The sequence below is a fragment of the Musca domestica genome, unplaced genomic scaffold (genome assembly GCF_030504385.1).
Source record: "Musca domestica strain aabys unplaced genomic scaffold, Musca_domestica.polishedcontigs.V.1.1 11, whole genome shotgun sequence".
In the NCBI taxonomy this organism is placed as follows: Eukaryota; Metazoa; Arthropoda; class Insecta; order Diptera; family Muscidae; genus Musca; species Musca domestica.
The window spans coordinates 13,878,213-13,891,450 of NW_026712133.1; the positions used below are offsets into that span (position 1 = coordinate 13,878,213).

General features: G+C 34.8%; 3 protein-coding genes across 4 annotated transcripts; 2 read left to right on the plus strand and 1 right to left on the minus strand.

Annotated features, from left to right (window-relative positions):
* Window positions 1–228: 228 nt before the first annotated feature.
* LOC101893902 (geranylgeranyl transferase type-1 subunit beta) lies at window positions 229–3,233 on the plus strand. Its single transcript, XM_005176418.4, has 5 exons — window positions 229–652; window positions 718–868; window positions 2,047–2,206; window positions 2,271–2,434; window positions 2,493–3,233. Exons 1-5 carry the CDS (start codon window positions 519–521, stop codon window positions 3,090–3,092), a joined length of 1,209 nt encoding a protein of 402 aa, XP_005176475.1. The 5' UTR covers window positions 229–518; the 3' UTR covers window positions 3,093–3,233.
* LOC101894073 (F-box/LRR-repeat protein 15) lies at window positions 3,099–5,605 on the minus strand. Of its 2 annotated transcripts, none has more exons than XM_005176419.4 (2): window positions 4,686–5,595; window positions 3,099–3,559 (listed from the first exon to the last, which is right to left on the minus strand). In XM_005176419.4, the coding sequence occupies exons 1-2, from the start codon at window positions 5,417–5,419 to the stop codon at window positions 3,382–3,384; spliced, it is 912 nt and encodes a 303-aa protein (XP_005176476.1). In that variant the 5' UTR covers window positions 5,420–5,595; the 3' UTR covers window positions 3,099–3,381. The 2 variants fall into 2 exon arrangements, with proteins under 2 accessions (XP_005176476.1, XP_005176477.1); XM_005176420.4 differs by having other exon boundaries at window positions 3,417–3,773; window positions 4,686–5,605.
* A 3,322-nt stretch (window positions 5,606–8,927) lies between these two features.
* LOC101890065 (SWI/SNF-related matrix-associated actin-dependent regulator of chromatin subfamily A-like protein 1) lies at window positions 8,928–13,238 on the plus strand. Its single transcript, XM_005192072.4, has 7 exons — window positions 8,928–9,753; window positions 9,806–10,022; window positions 11,206–11,696; window positions 11,757–11,907; window positions 11,967–12,414; window positions 12,663–12,857; window positions 12,932–13,238. Exons 1-7 carry the CDS (start codon window positions 9,048–9,050, stop codon window positions 13,127–13,129), a joined length of 2,406 nt encoding a protein of 801 aa, XP_005192129.2. The 5' UTR covers window positions 8,928–9,047; the 3' UTR covers window positions 13,130–13,238.

Below are 13,238 nucleotides of genomic sequence, written 5' to 3' on the forward strand. Positions count from 1 at the left end.
TTTTGGAATTTTGAATTTTGACAATTTATCGCATTTCTGCTAATTTTCCGTTCCCTTATTTTTTGAGCAAACCTAAAAGAGAATGACATTTCGAACTGTTCTCTCTTCTGCTAGTTTTACTACTAAAAAAGTACTGGAACACAACTATTATTCGTAAAGAAAATACTATACAATTTGCCACTACACCTTTTCCTACATTCGCAACTAATTTGAGAGTTCTTTTCAGTGAATTGTTTTGTTCGATTGCACAAACACCATTGTGAATATTTGAGTCATTGTCATTCTTCAGGTGATTTTATGTCGAGAATTGATTTGAAAGTGAAAATTTGGGCCAGTGCAAACAAAGATTACGTGCCTAGATAACAGAGAAGTTTACAAAACTCCCGGACTGTTAATAAATAGGTGCTGCCGCCAGAGTAGTTTCTCACTTTAAGTACGGCAAGCAAGAGAAACCGGCAGTGGTATACATTCATATCCTTTCCTCTTCAACTAAGTTCTACATATTGCCCAACCTTAAAATGTCCTACGACGCTGTAAACATAGAAGGTCCAGCTGCTGAGGCAGCACCTGTTTTGCTCTCCAAACATGCCAAGTACTTTGTACGTTTCCTGCATCTACTGCCTGCGCGTTTAGCTTCCCATGACTCAACAAGGTAAAATAAAGAGGTTTAACCATGGATAATTGTACTACATCTTATCTTTGTTTTAATGTTTTTAGGGGGACCATAGCATTTTTCTCTGTTTGCGGTTTAGATGTATTGAATTCGTTGCATCTCTTAACTCCAGAAATGCGACAAAACATTATTGACTGGACCTATGGCAGTCTGGTGATACCCCACACAGATGAACGTAATTGCTCAGGATTTCTAGTAAGTTGTCCACAAACATATTCATTTTTTATTTAAATTTTTGTTTTTGTAACTATAAATTATAAATATTTGATCTATTTACTTTAATTTATCTCATTTCTTGTTATTGTTGATAACTGTGTACGCTGCCGACTGTTTGCTAAGTAAATCTCATCATTGTGTTATCTTTACGTGATTTTATTCATTGGGACTTGATGGATGGAGTATGTCCATGAGCTACTGCAGTATTTAGCAGATTTAGTTGATTTTTTGTTTCGTTCAGATGAAGCTTTCACAAATTTATGAACTCAATGTTAAGTTCAAGGTGTCATAAATTTAAATACAGCAGCACTTGATATTTTATGATAATTATAATAAATATTAATTAGATAAAGTGTCAAATGCAAACAGTGGCCGTATTAGGTATATAACGAAAGCCATTTCTTTAAATAAATACGGATCTGTACCCAGTTACAACAAAGAGCTTCTTCAAGGAGGACCAGCTAATGTGGCGCAATATATTAAGTGTTGCTTAAGAATGGACATTTACACACGAAATTCTATCATACACGAAGATCTCAATAACATGATGTCTATAAAAAACTTAATCAATCTTAATTATTGCTTTTGCTGATTGTGTTTCGATGATCAGAGTAGATGTTAATTCCCTTTGTTGTATGTGAGGACTTTGCCGAACAGTTAACAAGGGGAACTTCTATTTATAGGCAGATCTTTGTAGTCCTTTTATCAATATTTGCTTAGCGACCTAATCCTTCGTGATGCTGTTGCGCTAATGTCCTCTCTACCTGTCCTGTTTGACTTTTTCCCACATATGTATTTAGTTGGATAGACTGTGGTCTCCAAGAACAACAATCAGATGTAGTTTTGAAAGGCGTCCGTGGGTGCATTTTCGACTACGCCGGTGTCCATATATATTCCACTAGCCATGTTGTTGCAGGATCACTACTGTGTTACATAATGGGTGACAGGCCTTGGCAGAGGAGACACTGCTGTTGTTTGATATGCTTGTCGATCTGAATGTTCCCTCTGAACATATCTCACTTTTGTTCTATGTTAAATATTTAAAATTTCCTTATACAAGAATTGTATTTATTATTACATTCATACCTTTTATGTTTCTTTTTTGTATTTATCTATGTATGCGATACATTTTTAAGTTATTTCTTTTCTTTTTCTAGGGTTCTCGTTCCATCAAAATAATAACTGAAGATGAAGAACTTTTGCGTAATGCCAGATGCTATCAGTGGGGTCACTTGGCCATGACATATACCAGTCTAGGTATTTTGGTTACACTAGGAGATGATTTGTCACGTTTGGATCGAAAATCAATCGTCGATGGTAATTAAAACAAATAGCAGTGCATTACAACAATGTGTACATTGTATCTCCTTATCGCTTTCAGGTGTGGCGGCTGTACAAAAAGCAGATGGCAGTTTTAGCGCCTGCATTGATGGCAGTGAAAATGATATGCGTTTTGTTTTCTGTGCGGCAGCAATATGTCACATGCTGGACTATTGGGGCGATGTGGACAAAGACAAAATGTTTGACTTCATAATTAAGAGCATTGTAAGTATACACTCCTATACCAAACATACACTGTTCTTACCCCGCAAAACACTTTTAGCGTTACGATTATGGATTTAGCCAACACTTAGATGGAGAAGGTCATGGTGGCACTACTTACTGTGCATTAGCTGCTTTGCAATTAAGTGACCAATTACATAGACTAGATGCGGATACAATTGAAAACATTAGACGTTGGTGCATATTCCGACAGGTGGATGGATTCCAGGGAAGGCCCAACAAACCTGTGGATACTTGCTATTCATTTTGGATTGGAGCTTCTTTAAAGATATTAAATGCATTTGAAATGACTGATTATGCGGCAAATCGTTCCTATATACTAGAAACTCAGGATAATATTGTTGGTGGTTTCGCAAAGTGGCCACATTCTACTACCGATCCATTCCACACATATTTAGGTCTCTGTGGGCTATCGTTTACCGGCGAACCTGGTCTACTTGAAGTAATGCCTAGTCTTAATATGTCTATGGCGGCATATCACAAAGTCAAAGAATTACACGCGAAATGGCGAAACAGCAATATCGAGGAAGATCACAAGGCGTACATGGAGACCCTAAGTCAACGACTATATGAGACAAAATTATCCGTAGAAGATGAGACAACTGCAACAATTACCTCGCCATTAATAAAAGCACAATGATAAAAGTTACATTATTCCAGATAAAATTTTATTTCATTTTTTGAATGTTTATATCTATAGATAGTAAGCTTATTGTATTGTATTTATGTATAGGTATGTATTTTTTAAGATTAAAACAATAAAGAAAATATCAATGCCCAATCGAACATTAGTTTAAAGAAAAAAATATAACTAAAAAACAAGCAGCATGCAAGCTTAGATAAACAGCATATTTACAAAATCACACTCTCTTTATAATAGCCTCCCTTATCGTCTAATCACCCACTAAATATTCATGCAATATCTGTTTTTAAACTTGAAGAAAAATATGATTATTGTTTTGCCTAAAATCGTAGAGTTGCAGTTGCATTTCGGCCGGACGATCAATGTGCAGCTTGCCTCTTAGTGGACATAGAGATCTTTCCGTAACCAAATCACAGCGTTGGACCATCAAAGATTTCAATTGTGTACAGTTTTTTGTTAAAGCTCTGTAAAGTAAAGTGATTTATTTTTTCAATTCAATAATGCCAAGGCTAGTAAATAAGAAAATCGCTGGGATAAAAGTCATTTTGATTAAAATCTAAATGATTTGGTCTATCGATAAAAACGCGTTTACGCAAAGGACCTAAAGAACGTTCTGTGACACGAGGGCAGTGTCGAATAAATAGAGATTGAAGACGCTGGCAATAATTACTTAAGGCACTAAGAAGGGAAGAAATGGAAAAAGAAATAAAAAAAGAAAATTTGTTTAAGACAAGAACATTAAAATCGTTGTGGATGATTTGTATGAAATCATGATGACCTAAAATACTTATATCCCAAGAAGGCCAAACTAGTTGTAATAAGCATAATATAAAAGATAAATGTTGCAAAAATTTATTTCGAAAGATTTTCAAACGGAGCTGAAACAATAGAATGGAAAACCAAAAACATTTTCTTTGCCCTTAAAGACAACTTCTTTAACATGATTATGAGTGAAGCCTATTATTTTCTTAGTAAAGTAAAAGTAATCTTTAATATTTACACCTTAATCTATCTGATTTAAAATTGGTTAAGATTTTCCTGTAATATTGGCTCTGTTCCAAAAGCAGCAAGAATCTACTAATTTTGCAATATTTTTCGACATCATAAAGGAAAAATCGGTTATTGTAGTAAAAACTTTTAAATTCTTGCAGTTCTGAAACAGACCAATTAGTTAGAGGATTTGTCCGACAATATGTGTTCCAGAACCGGCAAGAATCTACTAATATTGCGATTTTTTCCGATATCATAATGGCAAAATCGGTTATCGTAGTAAAACCTTCTACATTCTTGCATATCTGGAACAAACCAATTGTGAATCGATGTTTTGAAGTAGAAATACAAATTAAATGCACTCCTTAAAACGAACAAAAAACCTTAAAGCCCAGAAATCCCATGGAAGATTATTTCCTTTCATAATATTACACATTGAATCACCATAGGAATGAATCATATGTTATAGTTACACTATAACACACACACGAGTTCTTGAAATTACATTCCACATCCAATTTGAGATCTGAGGTGTGTACCCCGTTTTTACTGTAAACATGTTAATGGGACATTAATTTTCACATCACCGCAAGTACTTACTGTATCCCAAAATCTGAAATGGCAGCACAACCCACCAAATTGATATGTTCCAGGGCACGACAATAATTGGCAATTTGTATCAATACTTGATCGGTCACACTTAAAGTATTAGCCAGTGATAGTACCGTCAACTTGTTTAGTTTCCGGAAGAATATTATCAAGCAGCGTTCCCCAATGGCAGCACAATGTGAAATATCAAACTCCTCAAGGTTACTCTGATGCAGGGTCAGAGCATCAACGGCACCTGTAGTTAACCACTGACATTTGGACAGCTTCAGAACTCGCAAATCTTTGCATTCTATAATTATCGGCTGTAAGGCCAGTGGTGTGATGTTAACGCATTCATTGAGATTGACGATTTTGAGATGTTTATTCCTCGCCAAAATGGGCAGTAAGAGATCATCTGTCATCCAATTGCAACGAGCCAACTGAAGATTTTCCAAGCGTTTGCAATTCTCACCGAGCACTTTAAACGTGTGATCAATATTGACACTATTGTTGCCCGCAAAATCGATTTCCCCCAATTTTTCCAAGGCCAACTCCACAAGACGTTTCGTAGTCTGCGAACAGCATCGAAATGTAAAGAGTTCTTTCAGTGTAAGGTTTGACAAGATTTTGGGTATGATAACATCCTCCCAGCTCAAATCGAAGAAGGTGATATGACCACCATCGCTACTGAGCACATCTCTGGCCATTTCCTCCAAGTGTTGTTCTTCATTGGGTAATGCCGTCATTGCTGATTCGTAGCTGAGCTTTTTGCTTCTTCAATCTTTAAATATAAACAATGTTTTTAAATTACGACGTACACCAAAGAGCAAAGATGAACAAAGTAAATAATCAAATCAAAGGTAATGAATATTGTTTATCGTTTGAGCGAGCAAAACAAAACAAAGAATAATTGTTCCTCCAAACAATGCGAAAACGTCAGATGATTTTATTTTGCCACTCGTCGCCCGTCAATAATTATGGAATGAAGTTTGAAATTAAGGTGGGAATACATAAAGCGCTTAAAGTTATCGGCTGGCTTCTTCGGAAATGAACAAATCGGCTGGCTTCTTCGGAAATGAACAAAGGAGCCTAGGGCCAACCAACCTAACCCTCCTTGTTCTTCCAACCTAAGCCTCCTAAAGTTTCCCACCCTTATTTGAAAATTATAGATTTTGGAAGAATCTACTACGCATTGTACAATAAAAATGTATGGTAGATCTAGCAGCTGATTGCAATTTCTTTTCTGCCAATTTTGTGTATGTATTTATTGTTTTGAAAAATAAAATCAAAATATTTTCAAAATTAATGATTGAGAGAAAAATACATTGCGGGACGCGCATTAAAGCTATTCGCCAGTTTTGCCATGGAATTGAATTTCTTTAATATTTCACGTTTTTTAGCTTATTTTAAAAATGAGGAAGAATATCAAATAAATAAAAACAACTTCTTGCGTATAATTTTGAATAATTCTGACTGGAAGCGGTCATAACTTCAGGGCTGTATTTCTGTAGTTTTACGAAGCTATTCTACTTCCTTATTGTACCCTGATACTACGTTATCGTTGTTAAAAATATTATATTTTTAAGGTGAGAATACATAAAACACTTTATTACTGCCTTAAGTCATCGATGTTGGCCTCCTTTGTTAATTTCCGAAGAAGCCAGCCGATGACTTAAGCCAGTCAAAAAACCGTTTTATGTATTCTCACCTTTACAGAGCAATTAATGCTGTGTTCCAGATCCTGTAAGAATCTAATAGCTTTCCAACTTTTTCGATATCATATCAAATTTTTTTCTTATGTGGCGTTTCCACTGCACTTGATTCGCTCTCTATTCGTTGTTTGGCCCTTAACTATGAAAAAACTATCTAATTCTTCACACAAAATTTCCTGAGCGAACACTCATATTTGTACGTTGTTCAAATCAAATCACTCTCAGAACAACGAAAAAATATGTCCCATCCCTAACAAATGAGAGCATTTATCGATAAAATAAATTATGACATTTAAAAATTAAAAAATACGAAAATTTAATAAAATTTTTAAATTTTTTGGGAAGACTGAAAATTATGAATGAAAACTACAATGTTGAATGGCGTATGTACATTCAAACGAAAGAACATTTTGTTTTCCCTCTCATCCGAGGTGCGCATTTTGTCCACGAGTTGAAATTTCCACAGAAAACTGGAAACAAAAGATGCAATATTTTCAAAATGTTTGTGTCGGCAGAAAAAAAAGTTTAAGAAGTGTCTCTCCAGCAGAATTTGAAAATAGAAAAATACTAAAATATGTCCAAAATGTCAACATTTACACAAAAAGTTGGAAACATGAATGAAAATTGTAAAATTAATGATATAATAAATCTTTGGGTGGAAAACAATAATTCTTCTATTCATATTAGTGTGAATTTAATGTATTTTCATATAAATTCCCATTTAAATTAAACAAACAAAATTTTTGAAAAAAGGAATTATTTTACTATGAATTACGAATCGTGCCGTATGAACGGGTTAATTCGTGTACGTGATTCTGAGAGCAAACAACGTCATTCAATTTATCGTGTGAACATGCTATTAGGGACATACATACTTCCCGAGATTTTGGGTTCCAAAGTTACAAGAATACTTCTTTTTTACTTTGCTAGTTCATATAAGCATATGACTGGAGAAAGTCTGTGTAGGTTCACGTCTTCGTATAGCCTCCATATAACGGTAGCTCCCGTCATTCGGCATTTTGATGATTTTGGCGACATTATTCACCGGAATTGTTTCAAATTCGGTATTTGTAGTTCGTAATGAATACTACAGCTTAAGCCAGAAAATTGTCTGTGCAAGTCCACATTTTGGTATAACCCCATATAATAGTACCTCCTATATTGATGATTTTAGCTACATTATTCACCATTTTTTTTAAGTTTCCCATTTGAATATTTTACTGTCTTATGACAAAAGTTGTCGTTTAGACGACGGCCCGGCCGAACTTACAGCTTATTTATTCGTTCTGTTTATACTTGTGTTTTCTTTCTCATTCTTCTTCAAGAATTTTTATCGAAAAAAATCGAATCTAGTGGATTCTTCAGGTTCTGAAGCCGAGCACTGTGTGTATAATATTGATTGTGAAACTCGTTCCTACGTTCTCTCAATGAACAAACAGTGTCAATTCAAACGGGAAAGCCACCGCCGCCGTTGAAAAAAATCGTTCTGCTTCGTTGTCCGTTGTGGAACTATCCACACAAACAATAGAGGTCCCTCGGGTTATGCTAGGAACACAATTGGAGCGAACGACGAATTTCGCCCTACGCGGCGACAAAATAAGCCGCGAAAATTCGTCGTATGGAACACAATACCGACGAAATTATAAAACAGCTGATGAAGTTGTTTACTTTTTGCTCATTTGTTGACTACAATGAATTATACAAGAACACATAATTCTTTACGTTCTCTATTATAATTTCACTTATGTCCATCTTCTCTATTATAAATTCACTGATATCCATCTTCACTCAGGCGCAAGTACACAAATAAATAAACAAATTAATTATGTTTTTTTTATACGAGTAACAGATAGTAGAGTGACCATAACAAATTTTAAAGTAAAAAGTAACTTTATTTACTAAAACACATAAAATTCGTACAAGTATGGCCACCTTGTACTGTTTTGTTCGCCGGTCGCCGGCGTATGAAATAGAAATAAAGCTAATTGAGTTCGCGGCGACCGACGAAATTTTCGCCGGTGCCGTGATTGTGTGCACTTCCATATACACATATGTGTTTTATTTTTGACGACGAACATACGCCGCGAAAAAATTCGTCGTTCGCTCCAATTGTGTTCCTAGCATTATGCATTACACTCATTCGTAAACAACAGAGGTCCCTCGGGGATTTTGTTTTCTGTTAATTTTTTTTTTATCAAGTATTCCTTTTTCGTTTTTTATATTCGTTCCATTGGGGACGACTTTCATTTTGGTTTCCACGCGCGCATTCGCTCTGTTCTGCAACAAAACAACAGGATCAACAGGATATATAGCTTTAAAATCACAGAACCTGCAAGAATATCCTAGTTTTTCATTTTTTTTTAATATCATAAAGAAAAAACATCGGTTTTCGTAGTAAAAACTATTACATTCTTGAAGTTTCAGAACAGACCATAAGCTGAAAAGGACACAATAGTTGAACAGGAATTTAAAACCGACTATGAATTGTATGAATAGTCGAGTACTCGGTTTTCACCCAAGTCCATAGTCGAGTTCGAGTTTTAGAACTGTCGGATTTCATTTCACAACATTTTTGCCGCTGGATTAGAAAAATGTTTAAAATTATGAATTAAATGAATAAATAAAATATTTTTTCTTTAGAAACCAACCAAATTATTGCAACATGTCATGTTCTGCTGCAGAAATTGCTGAGAAAAAGCGAATAGCTCTCGAAAAATTAAAGGCCAAAAAGGCAAGTTTGGTGAATATAAACAATAACAACAGCAGTAAACAATCGCCGCAAGCAGTTGTCACTGCGCCATCAATATGCAAGTCTGTGGCCCCTGGAATCACCGGAAACCTAATATCATCTATCAACGCTACAAACAACAAAAACAATAGTAAAGCTGATCCGCCTAACACAGCTATGCCTGTGCCTTCATTAAATAAGACTGGGCCTCCATTAAACAAGCCTGCGCCTCCATTAAGCAAGCCGGCGGGTCCGGTGTTAGCGGTTCCTAGCGCAGAAAACAGAGCATCCTCTTTCCTGAATGCCATGAAGAGTAGTAACATTTTTAAACAACGTCAAGAACTACAGCATCCGGCTCGAGATGCAGCACATCCATATAAAAGACCTACATCTAATGAGGTTACCATGGGGGACTTTTATAAAAAGAAATCACTAGATGGAGGTAATGGGAAAAACTATATCCAGAACGGTGGGGCCCAAACAAATACTGCGCAAACGCAGAAGAATGTTGCTCCTGTATTTCTAAATTCTGTCAGTTGCAAAGTTGCAATGATAAATGCTCAACGATTTGAGGTACAGCCTTCCAGTTTTCATAATAAACTTATCGAAGTCTTCAAAAGTATACCGTCTAAAACGTATGGTAAGCAAAATATAGAAGCTTAAAAAATCAGTTATTACACATTTCATTTTAGATCCTCAAACCCGTTTTTGGAATTTTGCTCTCACCGAATATAAATTGTTGCAAGATCGAGTAAATAATTTGAAGCCAGATGTTGTTATGGGTGTAATACCGAAGGCAATATTAAATTTATGCCTTGCACCTGCAAAACGAGTAGACAGTTCATGTTTGGAGTCATTGGAACCAACTTTGGCTAATAAACTAATGCCATTTCAAAGGGAAGGTGTAAGGTATGTTGTTCAGACAGTTACTTGATATTACCATTTCCAGCTTATTATTGATATTACTTTATTATCAGAATCCTCTAAAGGTAGATTGTATCCCAATCAAAAATATTTCCAATTTACGTATAGAAAAAATATTGAATTTTGGTGGGTCCTACTTTGCTACTTTCAAAAGAAATATAATTTATTTTTATTTATTCAAATAAATATAACTTTTTTAATTGTAAGAAAAGAGATAGATTAAAGCCGATTCTTATTATTGAAAATACAATGCACAAGGGATCAAAGACTTATGTGGAATACGTTGAGATTTAAAACAAGTAAAAGACACTAAGTTCGGCCGGGCCGAACTTTTAATGTTACCCACCATAGGGTAAAGAAAACAATTTTTTGTAAAAGTATCTGAATTCAAACGTGTTCCACTTTAAATTACAGTAAGACCGTTTGGATAATACTTTTTAAAAAAGCCATAAAGTGGGTGAGGCCGTTATATGGGGGCCGTTTGGATAACCTATATCTGCAATTTTATACTTCAAGGATTGTAATTTACCAAATCTTAAATACCACATTTGAAACAATTTCGTGGTTAAATGTGACTAGGATTATCAATATACTGAATAGTGGTGGGTATCGTAATATGTCCGCTATAGGAAAAGATGGACCTAAATATTAAATGTTCTGCCACCGGAGCTAGAACCCATTATGAACTAGAAATAACGATTTTTATACTAATCCGTGGAAAAATGTGGCAAAAATCATCAAAATACCGAATATCTGGAGGTACCGTAATATGAAGGTAATTCCAAAACGTTAACCCATATATACAATGTTTCCCCACCGGAGTTAGAATCCATTTTGACACACATATACCAATTTTTAGACAAATCCGTGGAAAAATGTGACAAAAAGCATCAAAATACAAAATATGAAAAGGTACCGTTATATGGCGGCTATACCGATATATCTAATTTCCAATACCAACCATCCGACTTAGAATTTTATGCTGATCATGAATATATATACTTTATGGAGTCTAGGATGAATATTTAGGGATGTTACAAACGGAATAATAATATACCTCCTTTTCAAGGTGGAGGGTATAAAAACACTAATTTTAAAGGTTTAAATATCAAAGGTTAAAACATTTCTCTTGCCAATGATTTTATTTTGTTTCATTCTTTTTTTCCAGCTTTGCCATATCTCAAAATGGCCGTTGTATGATCTGTGATGAAATGGGTTTGGGTAAAACCTACCAGGCTATTGCGGTTGCTGACTTTTATAGAGAAGATTGGCCACTCTTCATTTGTACCACAGCATCAACCCGAGATTCATGGGCTAATCACATTCGAGAACTCCTACCATATATACCTTTGCATTACATTCAAGTTCTCAATTCCAATCAGCAATATATAGGCGATTGTAAAGTTCTCATAACCAGTTATAGCATGATGGAAAGGAATATTCAACAAATTACAGATCGTAAATTTGGTTTTTTAATATTTGATGAATCGCATAATTTAAAAAATCCAAAAGCAAAATGCACTATGGTAGCTGACCGCTTATCACAGCAAGCTAAACATGTAATTTTGTTATCCGGAACACCTGCCCTATCGAAACCTGTTGAATTGTTTAGTCAATTGCAAATGATTGACCGGAAATTTATGAGCTATATTGATTTTAGTAAGCATGCATAATGACTTCAGTATTTCGAAAATAATAAATAATAACATTTTGGTACAGCAACACGTTATTGCGATGGTAAACAAACGAATTTTGGTTGGGATGCTAATGGCCAATCTAACCTGAAGGAACTTAATGTGGTACTGAAACTTAAATTTATGATTAGAAGAACCAAAGCTGAAGTACTCAATGATTTGGCAGAAAAATTTAGGTAAATATTTGAAAAATATCCAAATTAAAAAGTCTCTTACTGATGTGTACTATGTCCAGAGAAACGGTGGTGCTAGATCCTTCCTTGGTTTGGTCAAACGAAGAAATTAAAGAGTCCTTAAGCACTGTTGCCAAAACTTTTCAAAGTAGTAAAGGTCATGAAAGAGAGCAAATTCTCTTGCGATTTTATGCTCAAACAGCTGAAGTGAAAACAAAAGCTGTTTGCGCCTATCTTAAACAACAAGTTAAGGAACCAAAGAAGTTTATTGTTTTTGCCCATCACCGCGTTATGTTGGATGCCATTTGTGACTGCCTGGGGAAACTTAAAGTTACATTTATACGCATTGATGGTTCGACAAGGAAACAGGATAGAGGTGAATTTATCGATGCATTTCAAAAGAAACCATCATGTAAGGTTGCCGTATTATCATTGGGCGCATGCAACTCCGGCATAACATTGACAGCAGCCGAACTCATTTTATTTGCAGAATTAACGTGGAATCCAAGTGTAAGTTATAAATAGTATATCCAATGTAATAAGTTATATTTAATACTGCAGCGTATTGTCTAAAATGACATTAAATATATAAGTTTGATTCAAACAATCGCTCTATTTCGGGAAAACTTGGTATTTTGTAAGAAATGTAGTTTCATAGAAAATGAATAAAAAGGCATAAAAAAATCTCAATATACGGCATCTCTTTTAAGCTGTAAATTCAATAAGTGTGTATAAATGTGACAATTGTTTCTTTTCAGACATTAGCCCAGGCTGAAAGCAGAGCACATCGTATCGGTCAACAAAACCCTGTTACATGTCGTTATTTAATGGCGTCAAAAACGGCAGATGACATTATCTGGAATATGCTGAAAGCGAAACAAGATGTTCTCAATAAAGCTGGTATATTTTGTGAGAATCTTCAAGACGCTACACTCACCTCAGCACCAACTACGGTAACGCGAAATAAATTAAGGGTACAAAAAATAATTTTATTACAATTCTATTTTTATTTCTACTCTCGTTTTAGTCAAATAAAATTGAAAAATACTTTTCTCCTGCTAAGCCTGCAAGTGCCGCCTCTGTGTTTTCGCCAAGTGAATCATGTAAAAAGACTGCTACCCCAAAGCCAACCGTAGATAATTTAAATATAAGTAAAGAAATTGAAAATATTGAAGATTTTTTCCAAGATGATGATGACGATGCTTTTAAGGATATTGTGTGTTGATTGTTTATATATTACTTACTTTTAAATTCTATGAAAGGAAAAATTTCAAATATTAAAAACAACTTGTTTTATATTTTGAAAAAAAAAAAAAATGTACCAAAAATAATAA